The following is a 19388-nucleotide window of genomic DNA, read 5'->3' as shown; positions in this document are numbered from 1 at the left end:
TGGTCAGCTACAATGCTGATTTTCAGCATTTCATTATTTTAAATTGACACTGACAAATAAAAAAAATAGGTAATTCAGCAGTCAAATGTCTGAAATCTGTTTATCTTGTCAGAGGTGCTCAAGTTGGAGATGCTACTGGGAAATTGGAGATGCCTAATCAAGTTTGAACTCAGCCACATTCACAAGTGATTAAATCCCCATATTGTTTCACTTCTGAGGTGTTAGCGGTAGGCGGCTTGGGCTAGAATGAAGGAGCAGTGGGACAACTATTGTTCTAACTCTTCCTGTGGGATAGGGTGGGGACAGGGAGTTGACGCCTGGTGCACCATTCTTCTCTGGATAAAAACGGTGTATTTTGGTGGATTTAATAAACTCAGCACCAGATTGAGAATTCTAAGGTCATGAGAAAAACTCTGTGGAAACAAGCTGTTTCATAAATAAAACGTAAGATTTTGAACTGTGGCTTCATGTCCAATTGGAAGAAAACTTCGCTATTTTACTGTTCTTCTCAGGTCTGTATTGCATTTTCATGTTTTTAGTGAATTTACATGAAAAATTTCAAAATGAGGCATTGACTCTATTCCTGAACAGCTAGAAAGCAAGTTGTTATGACACCATCAAAGTCTTTCCCATTTATTTCTGGAGACTAAGCTTAGGTGAAATCTGTCCTCTAATTTCATCAAAATTGTATTCAAATTCAATTCTGTCAAAGCTTAGTGAACCTTAGCACACCCTAGCACTGTTTTGTTTCCCTCTGCCTCTGATTTTAGAGATTATGATTAGATTGAAGAGGTTTTCTGATATACGTGAATGCAAAACCAGCCATCCTGAAGACAAAACCAACCAATAGAACAAAACAAAACCAAAGAGCCTTAAGTGTGATGTTGCACAAATCACTGCTAATAGAGAAAGGTTCTCATACCAGTTAGTTCCTTAATGCTCTACTTTAAGACTTTTTACACAAGTCTTTTTTTAAATCTCTGACCCTTTACCTGCTTGTTGAGATTGTACCATATAAACAGTATTTAAAGTTTGAACGCATGCAAATTGGAGAGCTGTGCAAGGAAAGAAGCTCACAGCACAGCCAGCTGAAGCACCACTGTCTGGCCAGTTAAACGTGAGCCTGGTAGTCAGTGAGACTTTAGTCAGAGCTTCCAGGACACTGGCTTTTGGCTCTTCCTCTCAGTGGTAGGAGCACATGTTGGAAGCACTTTTGCAGTTAAGATGTCTTTGGCACTGGAGTGTAGTGTGTGAGCAGGGTTAGATGCAACTGAGGGAAGTGGTACCAAGGACCATCTCTGAATTAGTGTTCTTGCCACAGGCATCAGTAGAGTGGGATCAGGGGTTAAGAGAACTAAAGAGGCTTAACTGAGCAGGGAGACAATATTTCTGAAGTTGCTTCCTCTTTGCAAAAGTAAGATTTCTGCTCCCTCGTTAATATTAAGTAGCATAAGAATTAAACTCCAGAGTTTTGAGAGCCTTCTATCTCTCATCTCAGGGATACCTGAAATTGAATGAGATAAAATGTGATTGCCAAAATAACTACATAGATTTAATTTTATGATATCAAGGCAGATGCACACACTAGGCGAGACTACATTTTGATGAATAGTTGGGTTTCTTCCCATGTGTGTGTGTTTTGAGATACACAACAGGAAGCTTGTATATTTCAGACCAGGAGAGATTTTCTGCTGAGATGACTTAATTGCATCAAAGTGAAGTTGATGTGTTTGAATTCTGTAGTGGTTTCTGTGTACTGCTGTCTTTCGCTGGTAGTGTTGCTCTGTGGATGGCTGTGTGCAGAAGAATTGATGGAAGCTCAAGAAGATATTCAGGTTACATCTGACTTGCCTTTTGTTTCATGAAAGCAACTATTTAAATTATTCCATGTATTAGAAGATTTAACGGTAGAGATTGTCTTTCAAAGTACATTTTAAATTCTAACCTGTGTTTAATTGTGGCAGAAAAGATGATCTCTAAAGGAAACTTTATCTGTGTTATTTCTTTCTTCTGAAAGAATTTTCACTTACTGCTTTACCCATACATCATGTCTTTTCTGTTAGCAGGTGAAAACTGAAGTAGCAATTTCAGAGTCCCTAGAACTCAGTCTATAAAAGAAATAATTTAAAAAATAGTCTTCTGGATATTCGTTATATGCCATAAAGATACAAAGAGGGGACAAGCCTATTTCTTCCTCCCTCTTCCTCACCTTAAGTATATTATTCCTCTTCAAGAAACTGCTAGAGATGGCTGTCTAGAGGCAATCTGGTTTTTATTATAAACATGGAGCCTCTGTCCCCTCCCACCCCCAACAGGAAAAACATGTCCTGGGTCTTCCAGTAGGATCATTTTAAAGATTGTAGCTCAGTGATAGAGGTTGTAGTTTTGTGCTGCCTACATGGGGGCCTTTGATAAGAGCCATACATGCTTGGCATCACTGCTGTTGCCTGCACAAAGCAGGAACCTTAGAATACCTGGGTGTTTTCCGTGCTGGCAGTAATCTGCTCTGGAAGAGGTCTCTGACTTGGGGAGGCGAGGGGAGGAATATTCCTGGTGCTCACTTAGCACATCTAGCTTAGGTCAGACTGAAAGGAGAGAAGTCAGGACTCCAGACTTCACCTGTAGTTAGTGGAGAGGTATTTCCAGGTGTAGTTACTCCAGGGCAATTAAACTATCAGTGAATAATTTGCTTCTGGAGTTTCCATTCACAGTTACCAGCCTGGGTTGAGGCTGACAGTAGCAAGGGGGATGGAGGGGGTTGGAAAGATCAAGAAAAACTTAATACTGACGTAGTTTCAACATGGCAGCAGCTGTTACAGTTTTAGGGTACAATTTTATGTCATTTCTTGGCAACAAAGGCAGTTTAAAAAGTTCCCTCTGCTGCCTGCTGGTATCCATCTCTTGCAGAGAGGGCTTTTTCCTGTCTCCTGTAGGTCTTTCCATCCCTGTTCTGTAACAGTTTGAAGGACCCTGCAGCAAATGGGATTACTAAAATGACTGGGGTTTTGTTGGGAGGTACTTTTTTTGTTTAGAAACAACAAAGATTGTGGAGTGTTTGTTTTTGTTTGCCCAGAACATTTCAAGGATCTGGTTTGGGATAAACCCACAAACCATGGCACAGCTGGGCAGGAAGAGGAGCAGACTGCAGTGCTGGCATCTATCTGCTTGTGCCTGAAAGCCTCTCCAGCTTTGCTGTTAAAGAAAATACAGAGGGACTTCACAAACAGTGTGAACCTCTCTGATAAATAATGACCTGGTTTTGCATACCCAAGTTTTTGGAGTATTGAAAAAACCCTGGCAGTAAGTCAAGCATGTTCCGTTTGGACTTAAAAAGAAAATGGCAGTTTCAGCTTCTGGGTCCCTGAGTTTGCCATTTCGTTTGAAGTGCTGGATTAAAAGTCAGGTTTGGAGCTGAACTTTTTGTTTAACGTTGTTTTTGGTTTCTTGTTTTTTTTTTAAATACATATAACTACCGTTATATGTAGTCTCTTCTGTTATTACAACTGTATGAAAACAACCCATGGTGGAGAATGGTGTAGAAAAAAAGCACCTCGTTTAAAATACTTACTTTCTGTTGCTTTCTGTGAAGAGTTACCTACCTCTTTTACTCCGTACTTACTCCTGGACTGACCCAAACACTCTTGACTTTCTTCCATAAGCTTTTCCGATTAGCCTGAATGAAGCTGCATAATCCTCTCCCTTGTTCTAGAAAAACTGAGATGAGTTAAAAGTCTAGAGGAGGAGCACAAGACCTTTGCGGACCCACCCTTCAATCCATCTCATTCTGAAGTATAGGGAAGACTTCTGATCCCCCTGTGATGCTTTTGCCCTCAGCTGTTGAGCCCAGGTTTGCTAGGAGACTTTAGTTTTACTGTAGCGATTCCTAAATTACAGTTTTATCACTTCAGGAGCAAGGCTTTTCTTTTTACACGGCATTATTCTTGAATCTTATTTCTGTTTCTTTCTCGAGGTGATTGTTTGTGGTTTTTTTCCTTTTTCCTCCTGCAGTCAGATGTACACTGCAAATGGCACAGACAGTGCCTCCTATTGTGGCTCAGGCTCAAGACTTCACATATGTAAAATGTGACTTGCAGCACTTTCTTTGAAGCCTAACCACAGCCAGGGAGCTGTAATTGCAGTCTTTGATTTGCGCCGACTTCACTTGTGGATTGGGCTTTGCTAGGGCATGCCTTGCTTGGCGAGACTTCAGCTGCAGCCCCCCAGTGAAGCCTTAGATGTGGGAAGTCTTCAGTCTCCTTAGCACATGCCTGTGGTTTCTTGAAAAGAATCCTGATTTGACCTGTTTTATATCTGTAAGGCAACACCATCATCACTCGTATTTTTTAGGTATTATTTGGTTTATCAGCAGTAGGAGCAGTTTCCAGTATGTACCCTTAATGTGCAGCTGGGGGAAGGCTGGGTTCTAGATGATGTTTTCAGGATAGCTACTGTGTAATTTGCTGTGCTGCATTATTCCCTTGGAAATAAAAGTATGTAGGGCTTCACCATGCCTGTCCCCTTCCTGAATCACAGCAGTGTCTGCAGCCTCTCCAGCAGAGCAGGGCATAGTTAGGTGCTGAGAGGGGCTATGGAAAGGAGGCAGGCGCTGCAAAAGCTGCCTCTGGATTGAGAAAGAAACGATGGCCGCTGTTAGAAAAAGCTGAGGGCCAGAGCAAGGCCACGGTCGTTATTTTAACCTCCTGACTTCAAAGACAGCTTGCTGGTAAGGGAAGGGGGGAGGAGGCAGGGAACCATCTCAACAGAAGAGCATTTCATTTCCTTCAGTGAAGTAGACATTCCTGGCTGCTAATGGGGAGTAGCTCTGAATCACAGCACTTGTATCAGACTGCTGTGAACTACTGGCCTGGCGCCTCAAGGCCATTCCTCAACAGGAAGCTGAATGTTTTCATGTAAGACTGAGAGGAAAACCTTCCCAGGAAGAGCAACCTGGACCAAACCTTTGAAAATCCGGGATGAAAAGGCACAAAATAAATATAAAGCTGCAGGGTGCTCTCCCCAGTGTTTCTTTGCTGTTTGCTTGGCTTCTCTTTCGTGCTCCTTGGAAAGGTAGAGCCCTTCGTAGCTCTTTGATCCGCACGTGTTATGGAGCACTGTGCTACTTTATAAAAAATAAAAAAAAAAGGCAGGAAGCTCAGAAGGCTTTTTTTAGTTGGGACATGGGCTGGTTTTATGAGGAAATAGGAACTGAATTAGTCAATACAGACCACCTCTGTTGAAACTGCTGGTTTGCCAGTGGACTTTTAGCTGTGCTGTTTAAGATGCCTCAGTGGCTTTAAATGTCTTTCTGTGGCTACCAGCAGCAGGTGAAAATTACTCATCATGTATCAGGGATGGCAGTATTTGGGATAGGAGAGAGTCTGCATCAAATTTAAGCTATACAGAACAGTTTGATATAAATTTTTGCTTGTCTTTTCTACCTTAGTCTGCAGCTAAACTTCAGTGTCAACTTGTTTATTAAGATTTTAGGCCTCAGCTTATGCTGATTAAAATAAAACAGTATAAAATCAGTTTTAGAGGCTTTCTACCCTGGAGTATGTTAGGCAGTGTAACTCCTTATTCAGGAGCTGCACTCAGACAAGTATGAGTGAAACACTTTGTGTTGTAAAGGCTTACAACAGAAGCTGCAGCAGATGGGAGGTGGGTGCTCAGTTATAAATGGCCCTGGTTTAAATACTGCTGCAATGTAATGTAATATAATGTAAAATTTGCTGACTAATTCAGCTTGTAGCTCTTGCAGGCTCAAGCAGTCTATCTATTATGACTAGTCTAACTGAAGTTTGACTTGTGGTTTAAACCATTTCTTCATAAACTTGTTCTGTCATGCCTCGCATGATTCAAGGTGCTGGCAGTGTATCTTTATGTGACTAAGCCTTTTGTGTTTTTTCTGATGAAAATTCATTTACCTTCTCCACTGAACTGCATCCTTGTGCAAATTTTTGTCATTCTCAAAAGCTCTGCTCACTGAGCCTTCTACTTGATGAGTACATGGAGACACAGAGGTTAACACAGATTTTTTGAGATACCAATAACCATGAAACCGTTACTGCAGAGCACATGCCCATCTGTGGGAAAATGTCTGACTTGTTAGACAGTTTTTGGGTGGAGGCCCTGTTTTAACCCAGTTGTCTGGGTCAGAAGGGCAGGGTGATGGTTGAGTTAGCAATTGCATAAGTCAGCTGAAGTAACCCAGAGACCTAGTGATGAACAACGGTTCCTCACTGGATGAGCAATACCTACTGGGCTCATACTGTGGGCCTTTTCATGTGCTCTAAGAACATAAATTCTTCCAAGATCCTACTGAACTTCACTGCTAGGTAAGAGGCCCATGGTTCTTACACAGCTGGAAGATGTTCACTACCCCATTGAAGAGCAGAACAAATCCTCCCCAGTCATGAGAATGGATGGTAGAGTTAGTGTTCACACAAGCCTCGCCCACATTCCTCTACCAAACTGCTTACAGAGAACAGTGGTTTTTTATTTCTGCAGGGAGTAGAGCTTGAGACTGAAGTAGAGGTTTAATTGACCTCAACCACTGCAGTACCAAAGCCTGAGGATGTCTAGCTTTGCAACGGATATCTGGGTCAAATGTTGCAGTTAAATGAAATCCACTGCGAAAGGGAAGTACTTCTGTAACATGCTGGATGCTTAAAACCCCTCTTTCTAGTTGGTGTTGACATCTCTTTACAATCCAAAGTACTCTCTATAAATATACTTGCAAACTTCAGGCAAAAGCAAGTAGCAATTAATTCTGCATTTAACTCTGACATTGCAAATGCACATTCCACTACTACAGTTGTGTCATAGAGTTACAGTGAACCACCACCAGCTTCTTTGAAGGATTTTTTTTTTTTAAAGGCTTCATATAGTCCTTATAACTCTCTTTCTCTCTCTCTTCTTCCCTGTAGGTGGGAAAAGAAATGCTTTCTCAACTTGCAAAGCAAAGGCGGCGACACCAGGACCCCTTCTGGAGATGGAAGCTTGTTAAAACCCTAGGTGTGTCCTTCATCCACACAGACCACCCCCAAGGAGTCTGTCCAGGATGTCATTCACCCTGATGTCACTGCTAGAGACACTGAATCATAAAGACAATCACTGCCAAAATCCTTCACTATCACGAGGTCCAGCCCCGATATAAATAGAGCAAATGAGCTCCTGGGTCAGCAGAGCAGCTTTTGTCTTCACCTCTGCCTTGCACTCGTAAGCCCCTGTCTCATCTGTGTCCATATAGAGTCAGCAAACAAAGTAGCATGGCTGTCTCCACCTGCTTCAGCCAACAGAATAATGTAGACCACAGCTGCCCCATACAGCACATCGAGGAATGGAATTTGCCTGGACCAGGATGACGCGCTCAACCTTCTTTTTATTTAATGGTGCGACAGGATCAATTTTGGTTTTAGCTTTTTTTAAGAAACTTGAATGCTTTTATATTTTAACTTTTAGTTTGTAATTTCTTTGGTGTATATTTTACTAGGTATGAGCTTTTAAACAAGTGTCAGAAATCTGAAATACTTTTTAAATAAAAGGAGTTTTTTTTTTTTTTTTTTTTTTTTTTTTTTTTTTTTCTGCCAGAGGAAAAACCTGTATGGAAAAAAGGTGGCTGTTTTGTTAAACTATTTGTAACAAATAGTGGCCTCTCAGTCTATATAATAGTGTCCTATAGAACTAAATAAATGTAACAACAGTCAGCTGGTCAGTAGACATGTTAGTCTTGCATCATCTACTCTGTAAACATAAGCAATACATCCAGCAAATCTGACTGCAGTGAGTTCTCCTTCTCACCCATTTCCCTTCTCCTTGTAAAAAGCCCAGCACTTGAATTATTACTTCAATTGTTCTGTATTTGTATCTGTTTTTGTTAGCCTGTTAGTGGGATTTTATGCCAGTTGTTGAAATAAGCATTGATGTACCCATTTTTTAAAATAGTAAGGCACAGCCTTTGCCAAAAATACTGTCAACCAATTTTTTTTTGTCATTCCAGTTTATGTGCTGAGCATTTGTTTTTTAATAAAAGCTTTGTAATAAAACTAAAGTCAATTGTCTTTTAAAACTGGCTTTAAAAAATGAGAATGGTTTGTACTAGAATCCCTCAAAGGTAGAAGCAAGCCCAGGAAGGCACGGTCACTTCTAAGGCTAAAAACTTTTGGCTTGGTCTTCTCTTCTAGGAAATGCAGTGAGTCTGTTCAGCTGTTTGCTCATCTGAAGTGATTTTGGAAAGTTACTTTTTCTTCGGAAAGTGAGAAGTCTCAGTTCCATACCAGGAATAAGGAATGAGCAGGCTCAATAATTCCTTGTGCTGCTCAGTTATCTTTGGCCTAAGTGGAAGTACCAAGGATCCCTCCTTCTATCTTTAGTTTCCTAGCAAAATTTAGTAAACACAGCAGTGCTTTTAAGCTGATGATTAGGCATATGGATTCCCTTGTTTCTGGATACATCCCATGCCCACACAAGAGATAGGAGACTATAGTTAAATTTCTTGTAGCTGTATAAATTATCTTGCAGTCAAGGACTGAAGCTGGCTGCAGAATCAGCAGTGGAGGGCCTGGTTTTATGGTGTCAGATCCAGAGAGTCGGCATGGCCTGCCTACTGCCAGTGGGACCCATGAGATTTCCTGCCACAGAAGCAGCACAGCTGCCTCACTTCTGTTAAAGGACTTCAAACAAAAAAAAGCACTGTATTCACAGATAAACTAGTCCAATGATCTGTGAGCACCCTGCCAAAGAAATATTATGAACTGTACACTGAATCACCATTCCCTTTATTCCAGCTCCCAAATCTTGTTTTGGTGTGAGACTGGACTGAGTCAAGCTTGAGCTACAAGAAATGACATAGGTGACTTACTGCCTAAGGAAGCTTTGGAATTGAATTGTTTGTAAATGACCCTTAAACTCTGTTGCATAAGACATTTAATAATTAAAAACGTTATAAAACAGCTTCCTCTTAAACCAGCGTGTCCTGCAAACAAACCCATTTGTAAGGCTGTGACGAGCACATCAGTTCTTGCAATATATTTCTAGCAACTAGTGATTATATTAAAAACAAAAAAGAAAAACAAGTGACAAGGCTCTCAGATGGCAGGAGAAAATATCTCTGAGAGAACAGCAACTGTATACTGGAGTTTTGCAAGACTTGGCTATGTTTCCTTTTCAGTCAATTATCCCAGCCTTTGCTGGAAACCTGTCTGGTTTTTGGGCTGGGGTTTGGTTTTGTTTTTAAAGGAGGAAAAAAGGCAAGTACTTAGTGCAGTAATTGTTCTAAATCAAGGATTATTGCAGTGAGATCTGTAAATTACATGTTCCAAAGACAACAGTACTTTTTAAAACTTTATAAAACATGACTACTTTATTTAGATTTTTTATGGCTATTTAAAAAGCTATTTACCCATTCTGAAAAAAAAAAAAATTGTTCCAAATAGAGGTGTCAGCCTTATGTAACACATTGTCCCAAATACACTATGTTGTGAACAGTTGCCTGTCTTAAGGACGAAAGGTCTTTCAGCTCTAATAGTAAAAAAGAATTCAGGAGCTAAAAATAACATCACTGCTGTTAACATACCGTGAACAAGCACCATGTGTTGGGCGCATTCATAGATCAAAGACCCTTCACATACAGCAACTAGTATGTTAAGTAATATGCAATAACTTGTAAGTTAACTAATATGTAAGGCTTGGGATGCTGCCATGTGAGCACCTGAAACAGTAACCACGCTATCCCGGAATACCCTCTGTAACTTGGGTCAGTGTCCACTCCTGGCTTCCACTGCTAATCAGAATTTGTTCCTGTGGGAAGAGCAACCTGACATGGGCCCTCACTGTACTGCACCAGCTTGTCAGCGGAGATAAATGAACTAGGAAACATGGCCTACTGATGATGGTGTAACCCTGGCAGTAAGACTAGGTTTAAATTCTTGTGATATGGAATACATTATTCCAGGTGAGACTCAAAAGCAGCACCTAAATTCCTGATGTGCAATTTAAGCAGAAGTGAGAATCTAACCATGTCTCTTTTGAGTGCCTGAGGAGATGATTACTCTGTATTTCCCACAGAAAACATCTTTAAGGATTTAAATGCTCCTACCTAGCAGCTGAGTTAATTATCCAGACACTTGTGTACAAGCATTCACAAACCACTCTCTCCCCCTACACTTCGTTCTCTGAATGCGCTAAAAGCAGTTCTTGCACTGATCATGGAACAGGTAGTGTAGTTCATAAACACAGAGATATCCCATTATCTGGGAAACATGCGGCCTTCCCCCTCCTCTCACTGAAAACACAGCAAAGACACAGAACAGTGGGGTTGAGCCAGGATTATTTACAGCTCATCAGGCCAACATCACAGGATGATGTGGCTCCTCAGGCTTCTGGATCATGTAGACCAGAGCCATTTCCCCTCTGTTACAAAAAAGAACAATGCTTCAGGCTAACTCTGGCTTCTTACACAGCAAGCGATGACAAATTCACTAGTTGAGCTTATAGGGACTTACCACCTCTACAGAATTATCTTCTATTTTAGTTCCTGCTTTGGATTAGCTAACAGAAAAGGCAGTAAGTTAGTTGTACAAGTGATAGCTCAATGGCAGCAAATGTGGGACCTTAAGGACCCAATCCTTGCTCCTGGCTGTGGAGCAATCAGTTTTCTGCACTTCTTTGAAACCACTACAGTGCATAAGGCTTTGAAGCAACAATTCTGTTTCATGGTGGCCTCCTGCTCTGATCTACATGGCAGCTAATGAGGCTAAAGCAAGACTGGCAAACAATGAAGGACACTGCAGACACAGAAATGCCCGGTAACTTCTGCCATAAGGCAACTGCAGTTTGTTCCTTTCATTCGCAAGGGCACTAACATGCCAGGAAGCCTGACTCTCCAGGAGGCCTAACTCAAAGTAGAACATTAGAAGGAAAAGAAGTGACTCCACAAATAGCCAGAAGCCTGTCAGCTATGAACACATTTCTCCTAAATCAGTGAAAAACTACTGGGCTAAAATGGAAGTTAGCCAAAAGTAGAGCAGCTGTAACAGGAAAATGGTCGGCTGTAAACACACTGTGAGATGAAACCAAAAACCTAGAAAGTGTGCTTGAATGTATTCATTTTTCCAGGAAGAGAAACTCTAGGTTTATGTATGAATTTACCCTCACAGCCTCCTCGCAGATACAAAAATCAGCTTTAGAAAGCAAGCAAGCAGGCATCTGCAGCCCCAGGAAAAGAAACACATGTGCCAGAAATATGGGAAATGAACCTGTTAATCACCAGCTTTTGGCCAGGTCAAAGCAAGGAGTAAAATACTGCTCTCCCAGGTAAATCCTCATACCTTCAGGCCATAGGTTTTAAATGAAGCCTTCTCTCTGGCTGGCACACTCCTCCTTCACTGAGTCACAGCAGTCTGCTTGGCTGAGGTAATAGTTACTGCGTACCTCATCTGGGATACGAAGGTTTTCTTCCTGTGAATGGTGTTCTACAAAACACATTTTGATAAACTCACCCATGGCACTTTCCAGAAACCCAACACATATAAGTAAGTGACAGGTTTGTTCATCCCTGTCAGTTACAGAAAATCAGCATGAACCAGCAAAGCTAGGAGAAAAATTTCCATCTGCTTCACACTAAAAGAGCAACTCACCCAAGAACTGGTCTGTCCTGTGGACTGTGCTGAGAAAAGGTAACTATGACATAATAAAATCTTCATCAGAATAAGAAAAATAACATACTCCACAACTTACTGGTGGTCAAGACACTTATTTTGAGAGGAAACTCTTTGAATTTGTACTAATTTCCTACAGCTAAGAAAAGTGGTTAAAAAAATCCTACAGGTTATCTGTTGGGCTGAGCTAGGACCATCTCTGTCTTTTAGGACAGAGAGAATAAGCCACAGAACTGAAGACTCCGATCTCAACAAAGCAAAATGCCATAGAAGAGTTAGTTTTTCTCAGCACGTGCCTGTGAAAGCAAAGTGCTGGGTAACAAAAGAGGAGACAGTACACAGCACAACATCTCTTGACTAAGATTAAGTTCCAAAGCCTGAGATGGACAAGATTCTTACATTCCAGTTGCTGCTTTTGCTACCCTGAACTATTTTTCCTTCTTACTCTTCTCCTGTGAAATGTTTAATTTTGTCATGACTAACATCATCGGCAACTTCTTTCACTCCACCCAATCCTAAAGCAGATAGGCAGTAACCGTATTTGCAAACAAATCATACACCAGAGTGGCCACTGCTTTTTTCCTGTAAAAACCTGAAAGTTCAAACTCTACTCAACTTTTTATTACAATATCCTGAAAGAGTTCACAATCAAAACACCTTAATCTAATATCCCTCAACAAATCTAGCCATGAGTGGTTTTAGTCACTGTTTGAAAATACAAATTTAATAAGGAAGATTTCACATATGGTCTAAAGTTTCCCTTTGTGTGGGATTGGTATAACTGCATGACCCAGGAAAAAAACCACTCACAGCACTCAGTTAACCACTGAGCAGTCTAGTTCTGCCTACACTGGTACTTTAAAGCGGTTACTCCCCATATTTAATTGTTTTTTAAGTGTGAATTTACTTAACTTACTTACTGAAACTGAATAGCAAGCAGTTTCTCAATATCCAAGCAGTTTATTCCCTTCTTCCTCTGGTCCATTTGATTTCCCCTCCTGCTCTAGGGTTTCTCCCTCCTCCCCCTTCTCTCTTGTGTTTGACTGACTCCCCTGCTCTTGTCCTGTCCTCATGGGCAGTCAGAGTTCCCTGCTAATGGAACAGCACTGCTAACTGCTCTTGTCCACACAGAAGCAGTCTTCCCCTTTCCAATGACTTAATGCTGGATTTCCGATGGACTTAAATCCAGCACAGATCTAACACCCATACTGTATTTTCATTCCATCCAGTTTGGAAATAAATACCATTTGAATTAAAAATAGGGGGAAAGGTTATTTTCTAGTCAACTGAAGGAAGAATTTCCCTGTATATCTGTTCCCAAGCACATTTGAAGGACGGTACTTTGTCAGCTCCCAGATATGTTGCAAGGATCACATACCATTATATGGAATTCATGTAAACCACAGACAGAAGAATTAAGGGGTATGTTAAATGAGATGCATACAATCACAGGTATAGTTATCATAACTACCACACAATTACATAACCATGGAATATACTGTATTTATCAACCAACGTTCAAAGAATTCTTCAGATCACCTTACTCCAGCAGTTGTCTCACTAGCTTAACCCCTTGTCATTTTTTGGGGGGTGTTACCTCACTTTCAGAGGCAATGGCAAGGGAAGTGAGACAGAACAGAGAGAACAAAGCACAGAGAAAGTTGATGGGTGTGGATTAAAATGTTTCACTCAAACTATTTTCTATTGTGCACTACTACTACTGTAGCATTACCCTTCTATGATCCCAGGGAAGTGCAGAGAGACTCACACTTAAGGATGAGGGTCTAACTAAGCTGAAGTAACAGCTCACAGAAAAGATGAAATGGAAAAATGCTAACACCAGTCCCAACTACCCACCACTACTAGCTGAACACTAGGCAGTACTTTCTCACCTGTCCCTTTGCCAGATTTCATCCAATTTTTTTCAGACATTGTAGCCAATACCTAATTAAATTAGGTGATTCGCAGAAAATGACAACTCCTAACCAGGACAGAAAAGTCTGCCAAGTTCTTTGGAGCATACAATAGTTGGGGTTGAAGGATGTCCTTGCTAATTCACATCTTGAAATCAGTTCTATTCAAAGGTATCTAAAATCCTCTAACACATGCTGGATTTTCAGGGGCCATGTCAATTATCAGTCTCTGTTACTTCTCTCTCTATTCCTCAGCAGATTCAGCAAGTTCTCCAAAACAACTTCCTTATATGCAGAAAGCAGAAAAGTGGTGCTCCTTTAAATTGATTTTTAGATTTTCTTTTCACTATTTCAGTATAAATCAGTTGTAAGTTGAGCTATGTGCCTGTGCACTACTCTCATAACATGAATTAAAATTAAATTCTAAGTTAAACTGATACCAGCCATAGCTAAGCCCAGTGTTATCTCTTACTAAAACAGTTCATTCCCTAAAAACACAATAAACGCAATTCCTCAAAATCACAGTTTTCACTGGAAACTTTCCTCCTTGTAATGTTAGAAATCTCTGCCACCGTAGAAAAACTCTGCCCTTTGCCAAAGAAGCAATAAGCCTGTGGGTGAAGACCGTGCCTCCAGTAGGATCATTTGACATACTCATCATTGTTTGCCATTATTCTCCCCTTCCATCGGCATGCTACTTTAAATGTCATGTGTCAATAAGATAAGCAACATTTTCAGCTGTAAACCTGTGCAAATAATCTTTAGAGTATAATTCTGTCCTTGAGGTAAACTCTATGTTCATCTTTTACTCTACGACAACCAAATGTCCTTCCAAACTTAGATCCAAGTAAGAATACTGGCTTCAGTTCATAGATTTGCCAGTTTAGCATCAACTTAGGCAACAATAGCTTTCAGTCTTAGCCAAAAATAAAATGCCAAGTCACTAAGAAAGAGAAAGACTTCTTCCTCCGTTTCAATTAATGCTTTTGTTTAAAGAAATACAAAAGATGGTATTGGGAAAACCACTTATGTGAAATTGACAGCATCTGCCATTCTCTTTTTAAAAGAAAAATTTACCACTTCAAAAACTCATCTCTCTAGTACTAAATAAATTACATTCTCCAAGTATCTGCTGTCTCTTACCCTAAAGTAATCTATTTAAATCCCTATCATCAATCTCACACTTCACAGACACAGCCGTTTTCCTAAAAGCACCCTGACTGATTTTTAGAATCCACAGCCTCATTCAAATCAGCTCTCTCTCAATGAAGTATTTCCCTGCAGTCTATTTCACCCATGCTCCTTCCTCAAAGGACTCACGCAGGTTTTTTAAGGTGCTTAAAACATTATTTGGGTGCCTAACTTTCACTGCTCGCTCTCTCACAATGATGTCACAAGAGCACCCAGATATCCATCCATAAGCAGTTGTGATAACCCTTTAACTCAAAAGAAAGTGAAGGAAGAGGGTGAAGAAATCAGCAGACAGTATTTTTTTGAACTGTGAGAAGCACAGTCTGATTGCTACTGTCTGAAATTACTAATTAGCAAGAGCAGAATTTTGTTCCTGTAACTAATGCTGTTCAAGAAAGTAGATAAAGAGCAAACAGAGGAGGAAAATGATGGAAGCTCCTGTTTTCTTTCATATTCTCTCAAGAACTGAAGGGGTGTGGGAAAACTTGTCATTAAAGTCCATGCCGATTCTCTGTTAATATTCCCCATTATTTTGCAAATTAAGTTCAAGATTTAAATAAAACTAGGACTTCCAAAATCAGGCTCTTCCATAAAAACTTCTTTAAGTTCTGAAAGGGATTTCAGTGCTGAGAAGAAATCACTGGAAGCTAGATGCCTCACCTGCTTAGACATCCTGGAAAACATCACTAGGCTTCCAACTGAAATAAAAGGCTTTTAGAAACTCTACCCTAAATTGCAATGAAGAAAGAATTGCAACATCAGATGTAAAGAATCCATTAGCCCTCTTGACATCTTCACAAAAATAAGGACTTCAAGCAGTTGTCAGAAACACTTTATCTTTTAAAACATCTTTAAAGAAAACAAAGAACTAAAAAGCTTGTGAAATATAAATGCAGTATATCTTACACCTGCTTATGCTTACAGCTTTGTAGGATTCAAAACAGCAGCGTTACTGTAAAGTAGCTGAAGATTCCAAGTTGGTGCCAGGGCTTCCTTCCAACAGCTGCAGTGCTCCAATCTGACTCAGGGCATCACTGCATGCAGAGTCAGGGAACAGAATGGTCCCTCCATTGGATCATAGACTGTTGTGTTACCTACACAGGTCCTGCCACCAACAGAGCAAAGAAGATCCACTTACTGTAAATGTGTGGTTTTACCAATTTCTATTGCACAAATGTTTAATAGATCCATTTTTGTATGCAGGGGTAATTAAGGAAAAAAAAGGGGATTTTATTTGGTGCTAATTCACCACATGCAAATTCCAGCTGTTTACTGTAGACCTACCACCAAGCATACACTTCTTCCCACAGCTCATCAGAAAGCCTCTTGCTGGTGAAAGTGGTTAATCCACAACATTTTTGTTGCTGAAGCCAAGACTCCAAATGGGGGGTTTCGGTTACTAATGACAAAAAACTTGCATTCTTTAACTAGCGAATACTGTAAGGGTTTGTCCATTTACAGAAAACCACCCTAGAAGTGGTTGCTGGCAGAAAAATTGGACCAGAATAGAAGAAGCTGTTACCAGGCAGGACAGAGATGCACGAAGCAAAGCAGCAGCAAACAACAGGCTAGGAAAAAATCCTGTTATCTGGCAGCACGGAACAGCCAAAGTAAGCGACAAGTTCCTTAGTGCCCGCCAAGCAAAAGCCTTGTGCTAAAATATCCTCCTGTGCCCTGGCCAACTTACAGCATCTGACTCCAGGCTGGAAACAGAACTTGGCCTTACGCCTCACTGTGATGCCTCATGCCACCATGTTTCCAAAAGAAACGGCTCCTTTAATAACTAGGTTTGATGCTTTGTATTATTCCTGCCCCAGAAGCAACCAAAACTTCCAGCCAGCATCAGAGCTTTATGGTTCTAGTTTCTCTGCAAGGAATACACTGCTGTGAGTTATTTGCAATTTACAGAAAACCAAATAAAAAACCTCGAAGGGATATAAGAGTAAATTGAACAAGTGCAAAGCTGCTCTATGGGCATACAAACCTAAATCTGATTAATATATTATCAGTAACAACCCCTGACATCATCACAGACAGTTCTGTGATCATATACATTTAATTTAAGACTCTGCGTAGCTTTGCATTAATAAATGAAACAGTATACTGGATAGCAAATGGTATATAAAAAGTGATTTCCGTTTTGACATGAACTTTTGAGAAGATCATAAAATTCAAGGCAGATCATTCTACAAATCATCTTTACAGTTACCAGATTGTGGCTCTACTTAACCCTTCTCTAACAGAATTCAGTACAAGCACTTCCCTCTGGCTGTGAACAACAGGAAAAGCTACTGAAGGAACATATAACATGAAAAGATCTAGCTCTCTAAAGAATCACAGCATCTGCTTTTGCTCCTGGTCTCAGCTCTTCCAAAAAGCACAGCAAAAAGGCATCATTCTGGTCAGTTTTATAATTGCTCACATGGCTGCAAACTGCAGTGAATAAAAATACAGAGATGTGGGTCACTGCTGTGGCACTAGTAAGAAAAGTAAGAATGTAGCACCAAAGCTACAGGTGCACAGCTACTATTGCCTCTCTTGAAAAAATGAGCTCCAAAACTTTCAGCAGTAAATTTTTAGGGAAAGTTGGTATCTACAAACTACAAAAAACTGCTTCTGATTTGCCCACATCTTTAAAGCCACTTGGTACTGTGGCTTTCTCTTGACTCAAAAATAACAAGCATGCATTAAACATTGGCAATTAGGTGCTGACAGCTTAACAAAAATTATTAGTATGAACACTGGCAATAACGATCAGCTATGTATCTATAACAATGGACACAGGCTTGCGGAGCAATACTCTGAGACATGGAAAACATTTTGTATCTCATGGTGCTACACAGTGGATGCCTACACAAAGAATTCACTAGAGAACTGCAAGCACCTGTAGTTTCACACACATTTTCCAATCTATCTGCAAGAAGGAGAATTTTTCATGAAATAAAAAAAGTAAAAAGTGCCTTCCCAAAGCAGTTGCAGAAACAGGACATGCTTCCTTGTGGCTGGTCATAATCTTTATTTTTTTCCCCAAGGAACAATGCAATCCCACCACCTTTATGCTACTGCACTGCACACAGCCAAATGACTGCCCTCAGGGATGTTGGGCCTCAATAATGCACAGCAATTCAGTACAAAGTAACCCAACTGAGGTTGTTTGCTAGTACCTACATCCTCTAGCACCTACCTTTCTGGCCCCAGGAATACATTACATTGTGTAATGTAACTCATTTGCAGACTTCACTGACCAAAGCCTGGCAAAAAGTCAGGAACACACAAGACCTTTTCAAACCAAGACCACCCTTGGGGCACTAGGGAAACAAAACCAAAACAAAACCCTGAATCTCACTTAGAAGCCACTATCATGCCTTTCAGACATGATTCACTGCTGGAGCACAGGGCTGGTAGTACTGGATCAATGGCTCTGAAGAGCCCAGGCTAGATGCTGGAGTTAACATCTGTCTAACTGGTTTTTGAAGGACATTTGCATTGTCAGCTCAAAACCCTTGGGTCAGATGGCTTGGGAGACAAATACAACTAGTCTAAGAAAGAAAAAAGACAGATTTCCAAGTTATTTTATGCAGTTTTTCCATCAACCCTTCTTTCTATTGTGTAAAATAAGGCATAAGTTCAAAAAACTCTCATCTGGACAGAGCTGGGCTATTCACTTCAAGACAGCTACTCATTTCCAGGGACTAAACTTCCATCAACAGAAAATTAATATACATTAAATTATTTGGGAATGCTGTTTTCCCAGCTAAATTCCTACCAAAGTGATGTTCTGCAAGTACCCAAAATGAAGGAAGGAGGAAGCAACAGATTCCACTTTCCATTCCAAATTCAAATCCACACTGCAAGTTGATATCCGTATCTTCCAGGAAAACCACTCTCCTACGGTAGTACACTGGAAAAACCCAATGACTTGCAAACATAGATGCAGATTCAGAACTTCAGGGCATCTGCACTCAACAGTGCAGCCACTACTATTGACCCACATACAAGCATTATTGTGTTCAGTGCCATTCATGAAGAGTATTTCATTTGTTAGAACAAAGCAAAATTTTAACTTCTACACACCCAATTCCTCTTCAGATCAAACTTCATTGCCACCTCTTGCACTTTATACTTCATAAGCCACTCATGCAGGGCACCCTCCTCCAGTGCAATTAAGATTCTGCTTTCAACTCCCTCTGTAAAGTGTGCTGTGCTCTCCTCCCCAGCCGCATCAGCAGCTAGGTTGACCACAGATGGAGCGTATTTGGCAGCTGAAATGACCCAGATGCTGAACCTGGAGCCATCTTCCCAGCTGCAGTGGCTGGGCTCATGTCCGACTCCTCAGCTGTTAGCTGTCAGGCTGCCCTTGAGCTGTGCCAAGCTTAGATCTCAAAGCTTTGACTGAATCTGTGAGGCCTGCTGACAGAAAGGATAACACAGACTAAAGGTTTTAAAAGTAGGCAGTGAGACAAACAACCTTCCCTCCTTTCTGTTCTATCCCTCATTTTTTCCCCACAATCTCTTTTCCACTATTAATAAAAATTCAGGAAGAGCTCACTGGTAAGAGCAGGTCTAACATAACACATCCTAGTCTTAGGTACCGACCAGCAGGAGATTCCCCTTTGTCTATACTACG

At 40.7% G+C, this 19388-nt stretch overlaps 1 protein-coding gene across 5 annotated transcripts in view; it reads left to right on the top strand.

The window, feature by feature from the left end:
- Window positions 1-8050, top strand: part of LEF1 (lymphoid enhancer binding factor 1) — a 70420-nt gene extending 62370 nt beyond the window's left edge. For all 5 annotated transcript variants that reach the window (XM_017833520.1, XM_017833521.1, XM_017833518.1 and 2 more), the window contains one exon: window positions 6927-8050. In XM_017833520.1, the coding sequence (XP_017689009.1) occupies window positions 6927-7006 (80 nt within the window). In that variant the 3' untranslated portion in view covers window positions 7007-8050. The remainder of the gene's footprint in view (window positions 1-6926) is intronic.
- The last annotated feature ends 11338 nt before the right edge of the window (window positions 8051-19388 follow it).

Source organism: Lepidothrix coronata, unplaced genomic scaffold (assembly GCF_001604755.1).
Source record: "Lepidothrix coronata isolate B3197 unplaced genomic scaffold, Lepidothrix_coronata-1.0 Scaffold215, whole genome shotgun sequence".
NCBI classification, from domain to species: domain Eukaryota; kingdom Metazoa; phylum Chordata; class Aves; order Passeriformes; family Pipridae; genus Lepidothrix; species Lepidothrix coronata.
The sequence above is the reverse complement of the archived record's forward strand: the minus strand, read 5'-3'. Positions and strand labels throughout refer to the sequence as shown.